We start from the raw sequence: 17,606 nt of genomic DNA on the forward strand, positions 1-17,606 counted from the left end.
GGGGGGGCGGACGCGCCCCCGAGGGAAGCACCCACCTGGCGAGCGGAGCGGAGCGGGCCGGGCCGCTCCCACCCCCCCGGGCGGGCGGCGTGTGGCAGGAGCGAGGGCGGAATGCGAGGAATGAGGCTGGTATGAAATACACGCAGCCGAGGGAGGGGGCCCGGCGGGCGGGTGGAGTTGGGAACGAAGCTGACCAGGACTCGCCTCCGGCCGGGGCAGCGGGGGAGGAGACTTGGGGCGGGGGGCGGGAGCTGGAGGGGGGAGAAACGGGCCCAGCCCAGGCAGGGGCGAGAGGAAACTGCCGGCAGCCGCAGAGGAAGGAGTGAGCTCCCGCCGCCGGACCCCGGGCTGGAGCCGCAGGGGCAAAGCGGAGGAGGCGAGAAATCACTGCAGCGAGGGGGTGGCCAACCCTCCAGGATTGTCCTGGAGTCTCCGGGCAGCAAAGACGAATCTGTAATTAAAGAGGCCGTCGTGGGCTGAAACCTCCAGGAATAGTCCAGCCACAACTGGGACCCTCTGGCGGCGATTGTGCTGGTGGGCTGCAGGCGAGCAGCTCCCGCTGGGCAGGGCAGGGCTGGCAGAGCCAGCCACACGTGGGGCTGGCCTGGTTCCCCACTCACACTGGTGGGGTGCGGTGGCCTCCCCTGGGGAAGGACTTTGGAAGGGGGGTTGTTCCGTGGGACAGTCACCGCTGCTAGCAAAGGCCAGGGAGTTAACACTGAAAACCATTGCCTCGGGGAGTTCTGGGGTGTCACTCCCTGCTCACTGAACAACACGGACAGACAGATTTAAATAATTTCATGAGCTAAAAACTGGCTGCGATTATTTTGTAATAAATATTAACACAAATTGCAAATAGTGTCAAGTGGGTGAGAACTAGGTTGATGAATTCCCTCCCCACCCCCCCTTTTCAGACCATTTTAAGCACCACCTCCAGTGCAGGAAGGAACAGCTCCCAGGTCCCTCTGAGGGGCAGATTGGCATTAACCTGCTGAGGACTCCTTTTTCGTAGGCCTCATTCCCATGAGGGACTGGAGACAGAAAGGCCATTAAAACATTCCCTTTCCACGAGCATTTGATTTTTCTGATGCTTTCTAAACTCTTTGTCCCTGGGGTGCATAAGTAGTGGCCCAATCTCCTGCAACAGGGGACAGAGGCTAAAAAAACTTTACTGACCGCAAAGCTGGCACTTCCAAGCAACACAACATCCACTACTCCAGTGGTTTTCATACCTTTTTTTTCTGGTGACCCAGTTGAAGAAAATTGTTGATGCCTGTCACCCAATGAGGGGTTTGGGATGTGGGAGGGGGCTCAGGGCTGGGGCAGAGGATTAGGGTGTGGAGTGGGGCTAGGAATGAGGGATTCAGGATCTGGGAGGGGGCTCTGGGATGGGACAGGGGTTTGGGGTGAGGCTGGGGATGAGGGGATTGGGGTGCAGGAAGGGGCTCTGGGTTTGTGGGGGGCTCAGCACTGGGGCAGGGAATTGGGGTGCAGGCTTATCTCTGGTGGCTCCCAGTCAGTAGCACAGCTGGGGTGCAGAGGCAGGCTTCACACCATCCTGGCACCACAGACCACACTGTGTCCCAGAAGCAGCCAGCAGGTCCAGCTCTTAGGCAGAAGTACACAAGTGGCTCCACGCGGCTCTTGCCTGCAGGCACTGCACCCGCCCCAGCTCCCATTGGCTGGTTCCTGGCCCGTGGGAGTGCGGAGCCAGTGCTTGGGTTGGGGGCAGTGTGCAGAGCCTTGTGGCCCCCCTGCCTATGAACTGGACCTGCTGCTGGCCATTTTCGGGGTGCAGCGTGATGTCAGAACAGTAGGGACTACTTGTTTTTACTGTCTGGACGCCAGTGAGTGCTGAGCAAGGCGACCTAGTGCTTTGCATTCCGCAACCCAGTACTGAGTCGCAACCTGAACTTCAAAAACCATTACACTACCCCATACTGGGACACTGGGGTCAGCACTGAGTCAGAAGGAATAGAGCACCTCTTCTCAAGTTACCCATCCCACTCCCTGCAGCACAGCACCCTGTCCTGCCATGCAGGGAGACATTAGGGTCAGTACTGACTGAAGAAGAAAGAGCCCCTCTCTAATGAGTCACCCACACCACTCCCTGCAGCACCGCCAATTCTTTCAGTTTCATTTTCCATTATAAAAACACTTCACCCTTGTGCACATTTTCATATCCAAAGCACTTGACAGACATCTACCTAACCCTCTCAAAAAACCCTACAAAGTAGGTTAGTTTAACTAGGAAGGCAAATGCAGGGCAGAACAACTTACTGACCTTTTGAACTTAGGAACAGTGGGATATATTCTTATGTGCCAAGATGGCACTTTTCTCCATTTTACAACTGGGGAAATTGAAGCCTGGTCTACACTTAAAAATTTTACAAGCATTACTATGTCATGTAGGGGGTGATTTTTTTTTTTATAAAAAACCCAAAAATATAGCTATGCCAGTAAAAGCCCTACTGCAGACCGTTATACAGTGTAACTGTGCTTATACTGGTATCGCTTATGCTGGTTTCATAGAGTATAGATTTCATAGAGTTTAAGGCCAGAAGGGACCATTAGATCCTCTAGCCCGACCTCCTGCATAACACAGGCTGTACATTTAACCCAAATACCCCTACACTGAGCCTGATGATTTCAGTTAAACTAAGCATTTTAGCCCTCAGGTTCCCCAAACCAGCGTATTTTATACCAGTATAACTACAGCCACACTAGAGGGGTTTGCCAGGATAGCTATACCAGAAAAACAATACCAAGTAGTGTAGCTAAGACCTGAGACAAAGAGTTAAAATTTCTCAGGAGCATTGCAGACTCCAGTGATTAAGTCCCACCTTGTGTGGGCACATGATTATGTGAGTATCTCAGCTTTCCTTCTGTCTTTCAAAGTAAGCTCCTAGCCCTCATGGTTGTGGAGAAGAGCTTGAAAATGTCCCTATGTGCAATATACATATACATTACTTTTCTTTGTAATTAGATACAATTAGAATTTTTATTTTTATTTTCTCTTCGAATGCAGAGAGGCCACATACATTTTCTAAGTCATACAATTTTAGGTAATATCCATGTACATAAAGATATGACTGGTTATTTAAAATAAGCCTAGTATTCTGTGTGGTGTTATTCTACACAATAAACTCACGTGTGTGTTGCAGTTTTCCTTTAAACGTATACCTGTAATGAGCCCATTTAGCCACTATGGGTCTCTGCTAAACCACGTGAAGATTAAAAGCTGATGTTTAAAGTGCAGTACTATTGTGAAAAATGATTTTGTAAAAATGGCATCTTATTACTCATTCTATCTGCTTCCTATGTTTACTGAAGGTCAGATCTGCTGACTTTGTGGCTAATGTACATTTTTTCTCCTGTTCCCCCTGCAGAGTCAACACAGCTCAGAGAGCGAGCTGGATTTTATTCCTTCCTGTGAATCATCAGCAGAATTGTTCACCAAATTCTAGTCACTTACAGTTGCAGAAACGCACTGAAATGAATGGGCTTGCACCTGTGTAACTAAGGGTAGGATTTGGCCTGTAGAACCTTTAGTAGTGGAGATGATATGCAAGGAAAGAACTTGACACAGCACGCATATGGAGTTTGATTGGGGTGGTCAGAAGTAGTGGAATCTTTTTTCCTGTTAGCTGAACAGGTCTGATATACAGCTATTGACAGACGAATATGGAGCTCATTTTTAGGAATCACTTTTCAGAGTAAAACTGCACTCTAAGGGTAGTTCCTGTTCTCTTTTATAAATGGGGATCTCAATTCAAGTTAAGAAAATCATTCTTTGTTCACCTTTGTTTTGTTGTACCTTAGTTCAGTGGTTCTCTCTTTTTAAACCATCACTTTACTTTTGTCATAGCAAATGAGATCAGATCCCACCTTCAAATCTAGTGGAAACAACATTCATTCATATATATCAACTGCCAATTACATGCTTTTTACCTTGACACATTTTAGCAAAAAGGAGAGCTTCTTTCTGGCCACAGAGCTTATCTAGGTGTGGAAAGATTTACCCAAACTGAAACAGGAAAATGACTTCTGAGTCCCAGCAGAGGAACAAGAAATCCATGGAGAACAGGACAAGAGAACAGAATGGGGAGACAGGGACTGTACACTGAAAATGCTGGAAGACACAAGGACAAGAACTCCTGAGAAGCCTCTGACCTTTAGCCTGGTCTCACCTTTATGGTAAAGCTGACCTCTATTACTTGAGCTAAATAAGTAATTGATAGTAGTAGTAGGCTGTTATCCTCCACATAGCTCAGCCACTAGAGAAGGATAGCTCAGTGGTTTGAGCATTTGCTTACTAAACCCAGGGTTGTGAGTTCAGCCCTTGAGGGGGCCACTTTGGGATTTGGGGCAAAATCAGTATTTGGTCCTGCTAGTGAAGGCAGGGGGCTGGATTCAATGACCCAAGGTCCCTTCCAGTTCTAGGAGATATTTAATAAATATTTCACCAGTAGCCCACACCTATGTCCAGTTCTATTTTTCGGCCTTGGCTACACTGGCGCTTTACAACGCTGCAACTTTTTCGCTCAGGGGTGTGAAAAAAACACCCCTGAGTGCAGCAAGTTACAGCGCTGCGCCAGTGTAAACAGTGCCCCAGCTCTGGGCGCGCGGCTCTCAGCACTGCAAGCTAATCCCCTTGGGAAGGTGGAGTACCTGTGCCGCGACCACACTCACACTTCAAAGTGCTGCCGGGGGAGCACTCCCGCAGCAGCGCTTTGGAGTTTCGAGTGTAGCCAAGCACTTAGCTCTGGAAGGGAGTGGGATGTAGTGGTTACAGACAGCACTCAAGCCCATAGATTTGACACATTCCTTCAGAAAAGCAGTGTGGATGAGACTTAGGTATGCTGTTTTACACAGGGCTCTATCCCCAGCTCTGACTGCAGTGACCTCCTGCAAACTCCCAGCTCTCCATCTGTGAAAAGGGTGGGGTGGGGGAATAGTTGCTTGTCTTCTTTATTATTCTTTTCCAGTAACAATAGCTGTGAAGTGCACAGAGCTATTAATACCAGTAAGTAGAAGAGCATGTTGGGTAGGGTGTGCTTTGTCAGCGTGTTATACTTTTAAATAACAGAGTCTGAGTCTACTCCTATTGATATCAACATTTCAGTGCAAGCAGGATTGAGCCATAAAAGAGTAAGAAATGAATACTCCTGCCTTTGATGTGTATTAGCTGGAGACCTCACAGCACCTTGGAGCTGCTGCATTCTGAGTCCCGCTATGAGGATTCACACTGGACTGTAGCATTTGCTTCCTACACCCAGCCTGTTCTTGGAGTTTTCTGGATGTTGTGTTTGGTGTGGGAGCGAGAGCACGATATTACAGCAGCCAACACAGTGCTGTAGAGATAGCAACTGTGCTGCAGATCTCTGAGACAGACACAGAGAGCAGAACGTGCTTGCACCCTGTATCCATTCTGGCCAAGCTAGAGGGAAATGGACATGATTGTTCAACCTGCATTCAGAACAGGGGCCTGCCAAGTTAGATCTACCCTACCTTAAGCTTTAAGTCACTGGAACAAGGACATTTTCCCTCAGTGAGGCAGACACTTCTCTTCATATCACCCCAGTAAAAACACCCTCAACTCAGTACTGCCCCTCTTTACCTCACACTATTTCAATCCTGGTCCAGAATTGCACCATGGGACACCTGGACAACAGGAGGGGCTAAGAGCAAGTGACTAGGGTGATCAGTCAGCAAATGTGAAAAATCGGGACAGGGGATGTGGGGTAATAGGAGCCTGTATAAGAACAAGACCCAAAAATAGGGACAGTCCCTATAAAGTCGGGATATCTGGTCACCCTACAAGTGGGTAAATATTTCCAATGCACCCCCCCCCCCTCAGCAGCCCATAACACTTGAGAGAGAATGGGTGTGAGGAGCAGGAGAATCAAGGGGAGGGGAGTGAACAAATCGACAGCAAGCAGCTCCTAGTGATGCAGAAAGGAAATTGGTAGTACTTGTGTTTCCAAGGCAATTCTCACACTTCTAAATATTTGTAAAACCAGCATTGAGGAGAAGCGAGGGAGACAAATGAGGAGAGAATGATACAGAAAGAAGAGAGATGGAGTGGAGGGAGACAGGGAGAAAGAGGGGTAGCCAAAGCAGGAGAGACAGAGATATCAGAGCCAACAGCAAACACCACATGCAGCAAAAATCCTACAGGACAAGATAAGAACAATTCAGAGTTTAGGGTTTTGTTGTTTGTTTTGTTTTTTATAAGTTATTTTATTTTCATTAGAGTACAAAAGTTATAAATACAATTCATGTAGAACAATATTTGACCAAAAAGCACTGGAGGTTTCTGCAGAGCAAAAAAAGCTTGGAAGCAACAGGAAGCACACAAAGCCAGCCTCTTAGTCATCTAGGTGGACCTTTGGCACACAGAGCAGCAACAGAGTGGGTGAAGAACACAAAAAGAACGGAGAGTACGGCAGAGTACTGAAGCCTCCAATATATAAAATATGTCTGAAAGCATCTGAGAAGAGGTAAATGCCCTCCTCCTGCATTGCTATTGCCTGTTCAAACAGCAACACAAAACAGACCCATGCTTCTGTCCACCAAGATATCCAGAGTCACATTTCACTGTGACAGAACGTACCACTTCCCTGAGCAGTGTGCACTGGGATTTTTGTCTGAAAATCAGGCTTTTAGTTTGACCCCACAGACAGCTAATAGGACTGTTTCCTAGCACAACGGTATCACCCTTTTTAGAAAAATTCCCTGCTGGATGTTATCAGAGAAACCAAGCTAGGACTTGCTAGCAATAACCTGTGTTTTAATACAGTTGTGACTAACATACTTTAATGCTAGTGTGGACGAGGTCACTGTACAATCCCTTAAAAAAAACAACCTCAAAAACAGAGACAGAAGAGTTTCAATACTAGAAGGTAAGTGAAGGGTCACATGCTCACAGTATAGAAAGCACCTCAGAAGAGACAAGAAATTCGGCCATCTGTCTGTGCAACTTGATGAGGAAACCTAAAGAATCACAGGCACTGACTTACCCATGATCAATTAAGCTCACCCATGGGTTTACCACCTTGAATAGTTTGAGAGAGCCCTTGCTGACTGGCCCAGTTGGAGAGATGAACCAGGGAGTTGCAGGGCGGCTCGCTAAGCACAACGAAACTTTTTCTAGACTAGCAATTAATGCATTGCCTACAAGTAACCCCAAGTGAACATAAACTAATTTTCTACATCTGGTCCTAGTTACAAAGTAATTGTGACAGAGGCATTAAGAACTGGTTTCTTGGCTTTTCTAGGTAGATACAGGAAGTGCAGTGCAGTCAGTTGGGAGCATAAGAGAACACAAGTGGGAGATGCCATCGAATCTTGTCCCCACATTGACAAGCAGGAAGTACATGAAGGCACAAAAGAGGTACCTGGAGCAAACTCTTTGCTGAGTGCTATGCTGATGAGATTGCTTTGAATGCAATGGCACCTCAGCCAGTGTAGCTTGGGAACTTGTGAGATAAGCATTTTTTAGAACTGGAGCTATCAGCAACAATTCACCATTTACAATTAAATACAGAGATTACATGTGACTATGATTGAAGCATTTTTTCTGGCATCAGAAAATGTCTACACAAAGTTTGATGTTTTGGAAAATTAAACAGCAAGATGATATCCACCAACAGAGAGACTTATGTGACATAATGCAAAGACTGTGGCACAATGATGAAAGTCTGGTTGCTGGGGGCATCTAGATAGGACTCGTGGGCTGCCAATGACCTTTAAAAACAGATCAGTACATGCAAAAAAGGAGACACTCAGTTTGTTTAACAGAGGGACAAATGAGCAATTAACTGTACATAATGAATGTGAAAGGAAAGATCCTGATAGCTGTACATAAAGAACATGAAATGGACAGGATGGTAGCTGCCCTATTTTTTAATATACAGCAGATGTGCAGCCCATGTAACCTATAGGTCTCAATATGCAGTGTTCCAATGTGATCCAAGTTGAGGCTGGTGGATCAAGGAGGATTGCATGCTGGGACTTGTGGTCTCCACTGACTGCAACCCAGAATTAAAGGTGAGGGCTGCTACAGGACACATTATGGAGCCCGATGAGCAGTACTTTGGCTACTCTTGTTGCAATATTCTTCTCTCTTTGTGCCTTGGAAAATGTCTATAATCTTATTTTTGGTTAATCTCGTATTCAGATTAAATGATTATATAAAACAGACTGAACTGGTCATGATTTGACATATCTATGGTTATTATACCACATGCAACTGGAATCAGCCATTCAGACTGCTGCAGAAGAGGCTCTTATTTGCTGAGTAAAAAGTTAAACAAAACAAATAAAAGCTTCAGACATCAGTTTATTCCTAAAATGCAGCAAACTATTCATAAAAGAAATTTAAAAAAAAATGTTTCTGATTGACTGACCTATAGAATCTAGTATTTAAGGCAATCAGGATGCTGCATATCAGGAATAGTCAATGGCATGCCTTTCTCAGCCAGTTTCTGTCAGGTCCAATGATCCATTCAATTTGACTTTTAGAACTGTTAGGAATCAAAGAAACAGTGATGGTCATAATACAAATATTGCTTACTTAGAAGTGACCATAGGAGTTTTTCTCACATCCCTAATGATGGGGGATCTTTATTTGGTAAAAGGGTTGTCACAGGATAATGAGCAGCAGAACAATTAACAGGAACTGGGATCCATCAGCCTTGAAAGAGAATTATCCTGCAGAATAAAAGGGTGGCTATAGAGGCATGGGGCTTGTTTCTATTCTTTGTTCATTGAACAGTTCTTACAGTTGCACAGGGACATCAGGCTTATACCCTCTCTTCTTTCTCTGAACTTTGCCTTAGACAGGAGAGTTACTCTGCGGGGTAAGAGACGGCACAGACTGTACCTGTTCTTCCTTCTCTAAACGAATCTTAATATACGCTGCATGAGCAGAGGGGTGTTGTGAGATCCAAGATGCCTCGCCTAAAGCACTATTAATCTGATCCCCACTGCAGGAATTCCTAGTCACAGTGATGCTTAGCTGCTAAGGAGCAGGATTAGCTCTCTCACACCATCTCCGATCAAGATTATCAATACAGCGTTAATACTGATAACAAAGACATCACACGTTATCCTTGCCTTCCCCCAGGGCACATGCAGAGATCTCCCTTCCAAAAAGGGCCACGGTCTCTATCAGCTACTGTAAAGCCCCTAAATCTACTATTTGCTTCTTGTTAAGCCCACAGATATCTGGCCTCCAGTTCCCCTTCTGTCCCCAGGATACTTCTCATGATTCCACCCAGAACTCATCTACAAGGTGCAGGGATGGGAGCAAGTTCCACGTCCAAGTCTGCTGTCTCCATCATTCACATGCCAATTTGCTGTCAAAGCTGGAGAGTCCAATGGCAAAGGCCTGGAGGGCACACAGTGGGTAATTATAGTCCAGAGTGAACACGTCTTCTGCTACACGGCCAAACTGCATCACAATGTAGTCAGCTAGGGAGGCAGAGAGGGGGGGTCAGAGACCAACTAATTCATAAAGAGAGAAAAGTAAGAAGAGAAAGAGTGGAACAGTTCCAAATACACCTGACTGGAGAGACTATCCCATCTTCCCTTCCTTACCAGAGGGGCTCAGAATCTGCTTTTCTACAAGAACACTCCTGCTGACTTCTTTCACAGAGGAATCCCATACCTATGCTTTGGCTGGGACAGCAATCCCATATTACTCTCCTTTCCATCTTCAGCAGAAGGCCTGCATTCGCCTCTCCTCTGATGCAGCTATCTTGTCATGCCCTCCACCTCTAGAGTGAAGGGGAGGTCCCATATTACTCCAAATGTCCCAAGATTCTCTGGACTATACCCCCCATTCCATTCTTGCCCATCCCATATCCCTTGTGCAGGAGCAGTGTTCCCATCTTTCCCCAGCCCTAATGGAACAATGCTCTTTTCCTCACTAAAGTGGCAGCCCCACATCCCCCACCCCACCCTGGCACAACCCTTAGCTCTTACGGTCATTCTCATGGACAATCTGGAAGTTCTTCACCGAGGCCTGAGTGACTCTCCCATGGAAATTCAAGACGTACGACTGAGTGTCATCATTCCACACTGGCGCCTTGTTGTGCAGCTCAATCAGGTTTTCCAGGTTTTTATTTTGCCATTTTGATAGCAAACTCTCATGTTCCTGCTCAAGAGAAAAATTATACTTGGGAGGGTCCACTTTTAGTCACTGCTTCTCTCAGGTTGTGTTTACTCTGCAACCATGAGTCCCCCAATCTAGTGAACAGTGAACTCAACCCTGCTGAAACAAGATCCTGCAGGTACCATGGAGATATTTCCATACTTTCCCAGTCCTGAAGTTCTCTCTCCTTCTGGGCCCACGCAATCCTAACCAGGAGACACAGTGAGAGCACCTTCTGCACCTGCTCTCAATGTACTGGCAGGAGTCTATTTCTAACTCCCTGGGAGCCTTTTCCTCTAGTACCAAACCTCCAATTTCTACCTTGTAACCTTCAAAGCAAAAAGAAATAACCAGGGTATCTTTAACTCCCTGATGCAAGAAGTTGGGATGTTGTAGTGGGAAATTCAAAGGCTGCAGTTGGCGACAAGTATGTATGGATTCAAGTGCTTTCCCTCCATTCTACTCGGTTTAGGTATAGGTACACAAACACATGGAAATGTGAAGGGGGGTAAAACAGCATATTCACTACATCTGTGAAGAATAGTAAATTGGGAGGAACTGCAAACAGTAGTGAGGACAAAGTGGCAAGGACAAGTGACAAAATGAACTTCAACCTTAAAAAATAAAAGCTATTAAAATTGAGAAAAACTATCCAAACAGAAGTTATTCCATGGAGGGAGATGCTTGGAAAGCAGTTGTTTGGGAAGGGTTGAGTGATAAATTTATTTATGGTAAAAATTAGAGTAGGATGTAGTGAGCTGTTTGTTGCTTCTTGGGTTTGTTTTTGAAACAGATTTACTAATTAATTGTATCTCTGATTTTATTTGTTTCTGCAAGGATGCCCATAGGACTTTGAGAATGGGCATCAACAAATTACATTTAGAAATGGCAGTGGGGCCATCATTTAGAGAACAGTCGCTGCTTATTCAGAGGCATCATGTCACAGACCATGTAGATGATGATGAATCTATATGGGCTAAATTGTGGCTGGTATTTGAGCCAAGCCACAGAGAACCACTCCTAAACCCTGTATCCCAGGTAAGGGCCCAGCCTTGACTGCAGTCCCTATGCTCTCCTGAGCACTGTGGGCCTCTTTTAGACTCATAGATTTTAAGGCCAATAAAATGGATAAGGAAAAGAGATAGGGCAATGCACTGGATCCCCCCATTGCACTATCTAGTGCAGTGGGTCTCAAACTTCTTTACTGGCGACCCCTTTCACACAGCAAGCCTCTGAGTGCAACCTTTTTTAATATATTTAATACCACTGTAAATGAAGGAGGCAAGCAGGGTTTAGGGTGGAGATTGACAGCTCATGAACCCCCATGTAATAATCTTGTGACCCTCTGAGGGGTCCTGACCTCCAGTTTGAGAACCCCTGATCTAGGGGAGGAATATGTCATTCTCCTAAGGGATGATGAATCAACTGTGATTTCCAAGAGCTCAATCAGGCATAGTAACCTCCTGAGACACAATGACTCCGATAGCTCACATTGGGGTGGTTGGCTCTATATCGTCCCCTAATAAGGGTTGTGCCTTGGCACATCTGGTCCTATATATTTCTCGTGAGAGCACATCTGGAATACTGTATTCAGTTCAGGGCATTTAATTACAAGAAAACTACTGATAAATTGGAAAGAGTTCCGCAAAGTGGAAAAAAAAACCAGTCAGGGTTAGATAAATGGACTTATGCCCTCTCTTCCATTGATATGGTTGTTTCTCTCCATGCTTCACTCTTGACTGTTTTGCCTCTCTCTCATCACAACGTCTGCTCAGCCAGAACCCAGCCTTGGCTCACCCCCAAAATCCACTTCCTCTGCGCCTGCTCGGGCTTTTGCACTGTGGAGCGTGTCTGACAGAAATCCTGTGACCAGGATCGCTTCCTCCACTACAGATTTGTTCTCTCCTCCTTTCGTTCTGCCATCTTCCTAGAGAAATAACTCTCCTTCTCCAACTTAACTGAATCCATTGCCTGCAATCCCAGCCTCCTTTTCACCAGCTCTGAGTCAAATCCCCTCCTCTTGCCCCCAGGATATGTCTAAGTCTTGCAGATTCTTTCTGCATAACATCTCTAACATATGGTCTTTCCTATCCATCCACACAGCTACAAGACTCGTTCAGGCTCTCATCATCTCGGGTGTCTATTGCTGCAACATCCTTCTCTTGGGCATAACAAATGCAGTCTTGCTCTGCTCATATCCATTCAGAATGCTGCATTTTCCTGGCCTCTTGCTTTGACCATGTCATTCCTCTCTTTATATCCCTCCACTTCTCTATCACATCAAACATAAGAGTCTTACTTGGCTTCACTTTCAAGGCCCTTTATAGCCTATCCCCGCTCTATTTAGCTCTCATTCGCTATCTAAATGTCAACTCCCATCTCCACTTGGCCCATGATGTCAGCCTTCATCACCCACTTCTTAAAATTTTCCAACAGCACCTTCATGCTTTCTTCACGTTGCCCCTCATGCATGGGAGGCTCTCCCTGTAGAGACCTGAAAAGCAATCTGATTATCCTTGTTTAAATCCTTCCTTAAAACTCTCCTTTTCTATGATTCCTGAAAAAAAAAAAAAACTGGACAATGGCTAGGCTGCTGGTGTGCTGAGACCACTGCCCGTCATGCTGACCAATATTGCCTCATTGTTTTCTTGTGCTTCTTTCTCTGTCTGCATCCACCTGTCATCTCTTCATTTATACGTAGAATGTAAAGTCTTTAGGCCAGGGACTGTCTTTTTGTTCTGTGTTTGTACAGCACCTAGCACAATGGAGTCCAGTCATGACTACGGGCTCCTATGCACTACAGGCATAAAAAAAGAGCTAAATATGGTCCGCCTGGCTAAACGACAAGTAAGGAGAGAGGCAAAATGTAGAGAGTTGCACAAGGGCTACAAGCAAGAAGAAATACACTGAAATTAAGAAAATGACATTTTAAGCTGAATATCAAGAAAAGTTTACCAATCATGAGACCTATCAGATTAACCAGTCTCCCAAGGGCAATGGTGGAATCCTATTACGGGAGTAATTTGAAAGTGGCCTGGAAAAGCACAGTGTAGTGAAGAATCCCATACTAACTTCCAGGGGATGGGCTAGTTGGGACCCAACAGGTCTTTTTCCTCTAATTGCTATGATTGCCAATAATTGACATTTGGATCTCTAAGACATTAAAACTTTCTTCCCTGCGCCACTGGAATCTGACCCAGTTCCAAACTTACATTGCGTGGTCTGATTGGAATTCGCTTGTGGTTCATGTTCATCCCTGGAATGATCACTGACATCTTCCTGGGGCCTTTGAATCCTAGGACATTGGTTTCCTAAAAGACAAGGAAATAAGTTCTTTTCAGCACTACCTCAGAGAAGATAATGAGATTGACCTTTAACACCCAGTCTACCCTGGAATCAGAAACATGCCAGCTACATCTGTATTTAAAACACTGTTGCAATCAGCATTGTTTCCTTGACTATTAGTGATACAATTCTTTTTCTCCTCCAAAACCACATTAACCACAGTATTATAGATAATCTTCCAAATATAACCTAAACATGGTTTTATTACACAATTTGGCTAGCGTCATTCTTGGACAATAAATGTGGCTCTTACTGTTGAGAGGAAATGTGCTAGATCCCTGCTAGCAACAGAGGTATAAACACAATTATAGATAGCATAACTCTGACTACATCTGTACTTTGTCAACTCTCCAGGGACCTTATAGTCTAAACGGACAATCTCTTTAATTTTCCTTAGCTTCTGATTTATTTTTAAGGCTATATTTAGTAGTTTCTCCCAAACTGTGACCCTGTAGATAAGATAAAAGAAACCCCATGGGGGATTTGGAGTCAGCATACGGCTTAACTTTCATCCTGAAACAAACAAGTCTACTGCAAAGTGCAGCAGGGAATTCCACATATCTTGGCTGCCCAACAGGTGGAGTAAGAGGAAGTTACTTACCTGTAACTGGAGGTTCTTCAAGATGTGTGGTCCCTATATGTATTCCAGTGTGGGTTATGCATGCGCACCATGCGCCTGGAGCCAGAGATTTTGAAAGTAGCTTCCATTGGTCTGTGTATGTGCCCCAGTTTGCCAAGATGATAAAGGGCAGGGAGGATCAACTGCCTCTTACAGTTCCTTCTCCACCGTGAATCAGATAAGATCCGAAGCAGAGAGGAAGAACAGTGGGTACTGGAATACACAGAAGTACCACACATCTCAAAGAACTTCCACTTACAGGTAAGTAACCGCCTCTTCTTCTTTGAGAGATGGTCCTTTGTATTTCACTGAGGGTAACAGACAAGTAGTACTTAAGCAAAAGAACGGTGCAAGGATGATGATGGCAAGGATGAGCGGCGAACAGCTATCCCAAATGAGGCCTCAGTAGTCAAGTCTTATATAAGGGAACAATGTCTTGCAAATTTGTGAACAGAGCTCCATGTGGCCACCTTGGTACGTCCTGAAGAAATGCTACAGTCATGGCTTGGGCTCTCATGGAGTGCTCTGATACCCCCAAAGAAGGGGGGAGGTTTGAGAGCTTATAGAAGTGTAGACTGCGTCCCAAAATCCATTTGGAAATTCTCTGGATGGAGTCAGGTGGTGACTCCCTAGCGGATCAGATAGATTCCCAAGGTGGGCACTGGTGCCAGGGTCCCCCGTATGGGCAGTAAGTGAGGTCGACAGCTTAGGGCAGGGGTCCCTATGATATGAGGTACTAATGAGCCAGGTGAGGCATTGGTTGGTTCCAGGCTTTTGTGGGTCTCCTGGGGTGTGGCTCCTCTCATGGTTCCGAGTCTCTTGAGGAGGAAAGGGCAGACTCAGGTTCCAATGGTGATAACATCGGTGCTGATGGAGAGGTACAAGTTGTGTATGGTGGGGGTGATAAGCTCCATCCTACCAGCAAGTCTCTGGAAGGCAACATACACTCTCTGGAAATGGAGAGTCAGAATGGGGAAGGGGATTCAGGATCTGAGGGAGCGAAAATGTTATGTGGTGTGGCCACAGATCTGGACCTCCCTGGTTTAATAGGCACCTTTATGTTTGGGCCACAAATACCAGTGATGAGTATGGTATCTGGTGGTGTTCTACATTCACCAGTGCCAGAAGGTCTCAGTGTCTTATGAAGAGCTGGGGATGACGGAACTGATGAAGCGTGGTGTGCAGCTGGTGAAGCCCTATGTTTCATGGCTTTCCTTTCGTGTCTGTGGAACTGGGGACGTATGACATCCTCCTGGGCTGAGTCAATGGGTTTGCTCGTATGCACATCCAGTATCTTTGGAATGGACTTAGAGGGAGACTTAGCCCAATGCTTACGATAGTGCTTCCTGATCTCCCGACTAGGCGTTTGTGGGGGTGGATCCTCCGGCACCAGAGTTGGACTTTACAGCAGGAGGCACACTTCTTGCTGATTCAGGATGATGTACAGGGGGGATTCCCCAGCCTGGATCTGATTGAGGCCTCATGGCCATTTCCATGAGGTACTTACGGAGGTGAAAAGCCTGTCCTTCTCAGGTGCAGCTTGGGAAAGACTGACAAATACTGCACCAATTCGCAATGTGAGCCTGTCCCAAGCAATAGAGGCAGTGTTGGGGGTCATCACTGATGGAGAAGGATTGCAGGCAGGAGGTGCAAAGTTTGAAGCCTGGAGTTCTGGGCACAGTCAGGTACCCAAATAGGGCATGAGGGAGAATGGAGGGGACCCCTGTAGCCTAATCTAATTCTAAAACTATTAAAACAATCAAAATTACTAAATCTATTAAAACTTCTAAAACTACAAATTATTTACAGCTAACACTACTGTTTTTCAGAAACGACATCAGAGCTGAAGACACTAAGTTTCTGACCTGGACCACGCGGCAATGAGAAGGAACTGAAGAGGCAGTCAGTCTGCCCTGCGGTTGGGAGCATGAGATGAACTGAGGCACATGCGTGGACCAACAGACACTGCTTTCAAATTCTCTGACTCTGGGTGCATGGTGCACATGTGTAACCCACAGTGGAATACAACAGGGACCATTACTTGAAGAAGAAACAGACTTTCTTGGTCCTCTAGTCACTAGCTGTTTAATGCCTTCAACCTAAAAAAATCTATCTCAAAGGCTATTTTGATTTTATTCCAGCAAGGTGGCTTCTTAAGAGTTCCTAACACATACGATAAAAATCAGGTATAACATTAATATTAGTTATACAGCTTCCCCTAACATACTAGTGCATTTTACTGATATAGACTATAGGTCAGTGGTCCCCAAACTTTTTATCCTTTCACCCCCCTCACCCTTGCCCATGGTCCCTCCTTCCCCCCGGAGCTGGAGCCTGGATCGGGGCCACAGCTCGGGGGGAGGCGGGGGGGGAGGGAGGACAGAAACGGGTAGGGGGCTGAGATTAGGGGCAGGAGCAGAAGCGGAGCCTCAGCTGGGGGTGAAGACTAGTAGCTGGATCCCCGGGCCGGCAGCTGCAGCTCAAAGTGGAGCCCAGGGTGCGGGGCCGGCAGCCAGAACCCTGAACACAGGGCCGGCAGCTGGGCCCAGGAGCAGAGCTGGGTGGTGCTCCCTCCCGGCTGTGTCCCACAAACATTCATCCTCCCCCCCCACCCCCAGAGGGGCATGCTCCACAGCTTGGGGACCTCTACTGTAGGTCCTTGGAGCTGGAACCTGTCTTATTCCATCTCAGGTCTTTCTGAGAAGAGACCTGAGAAATAGGATAATGATTTTACATGTATATAGCAAACATTTTACAAACTTGAATAGATAATTGTACATACATAAAAATCACTTCATCACTATTAACACACAGCCACCTTTTAGGTGATACATTATACTTGTTTTAACAGCTCACAGAAACACTACTTAATATTTTAGGATGGGAAATGAAGAATACTGTATCCAATGGAAACTCCAGGGGGCACTAGTATTGCCAGAGTAGAAACTGGACAGAACTGGAGTTAACACACCTGGTCTCTTGTTAATGTGCCACTGAGATCTTGATGAACCACAGGCAATCAAGACCTTGTTTTTATGGCCCAGTCTTCACTGAGCGAGTGGGGGGCGGGAATTGGTGTAAGTTATGGAAAAACGTCAGGGGTTCTCAAACTGGGGGTCGGGACCCCTCAGGGGGTCGCGAGGTTATTACATGGGGGGTCATGAGCTGTCAGCCTCCACCCCAAACCCCGCTTTACCTCCAGTATTTATAATGGTGTTAAATATATAAAAAAGTGTTTTTAATGTATAAGGGGGGTTGCACTCAGGGGCTTGCTGTGTGAAAGGAGTCACCAGTACAAAATTCTGAGAACCCCAGAGCTGCGTGAATAATGTAGCTGAAGTCGACGTACTTAGACCTACTCACTGAGGTGTCTTCATTGCGGTGAGTCGACTGCCGCTGCTCCCCCGTCGACTCTGCCTGTGCCTCTCGTGGCAGTGGAGTACAGGAGTCAACAGGAGAGCGCTCGGGGGTTGATTTATCGCA

The 17,606-nt window shown here is 46.1% G+C and overlaps 2 protein-coding genes and 1 long non-coding RNA gene across 7 annotated transcripts in view; 1 reads left to right on the forward strand and 2 right to left on the reverse strand.

Annotated features, from left to right (window-relative positions):
- Window positions 1-729, reverse strand: part of TEAD4 (TEA domain transcription factor 4) — an 81,623-nt gene extending 80,894 nt beyond the window's left edge. The window contains exons 1-2 of the mRNA XM_050936480.1: window positions 621-729; window positions 36-251 (exon numbers count right to left, since the gene is read on the reverse strand). Of these exons, the coding sequence (XP_050792437.1) occupies window positions 36-251; window positions 621-729 (325 nt within the window). The remainder of the gene's footprint in view (window positions 1-35; window positions 252-620) is intronic.
- Window positions 730-2,982: 2,253 nt separating this feature from the next.
- Window positions 2,983-17,606, reverse strand: part of TULP3 (TUB like protein 3) — a 92,436-nt gene continuing 77,812 nt past the window's right edge. For all 5 annotated transcript variants that reach the window (XM_050965753.1, XM_050965751.1, XM_050965761.1 and 2 more), the window contains 3 exons: window positions 13,372-13,470; window positions 9,991-10,162; window positions 2,983-9,477 (listed from right to left, as the gene is read on the reverse strand). In XM_050965753.1, the coding sequence (XP_050821710.1) occupies window positions 9,344-9,477; window positions 9,991-10,162; window positions 13,372-13,470 (405 nt within the window). In that variant the 3' untranslated portion in view covers window positions 2,983-9,343. The remainder of the gene's footprint in view (window positions 9,478-9,990; window positions 10,163-13,371; window positions 13,471-17,606) is intronic.
- LOC127057851 (uncharacterized) lies at window positions 3,430-16,213 on the forward strand. The gene is made up of 3 exons (XR_007776204.1): window positions 3,430-3,525; window positions 7,281-7,396; window positions 15,953-16,213. It is a non-coding gene; the product is annotated as an uncharacterized LOC127057851 (long non-coding RNA).

This window comes from Gopherus flavomarginatus, chromosome 1 (assembly GCF_025201925.1).
Source record: "Gopherus flavomarginatus isolate rGopFla2 chromosome 1, rGopFla2.mat.asm, whole genome shotgun sequence".
Classification (NCBI taxonomy): domain Eukaryota; kingdom Metazoa; phylum Chordata; order Testudines; family Testudinidae; genus Gopherus; species Gopherus flavomarginatus.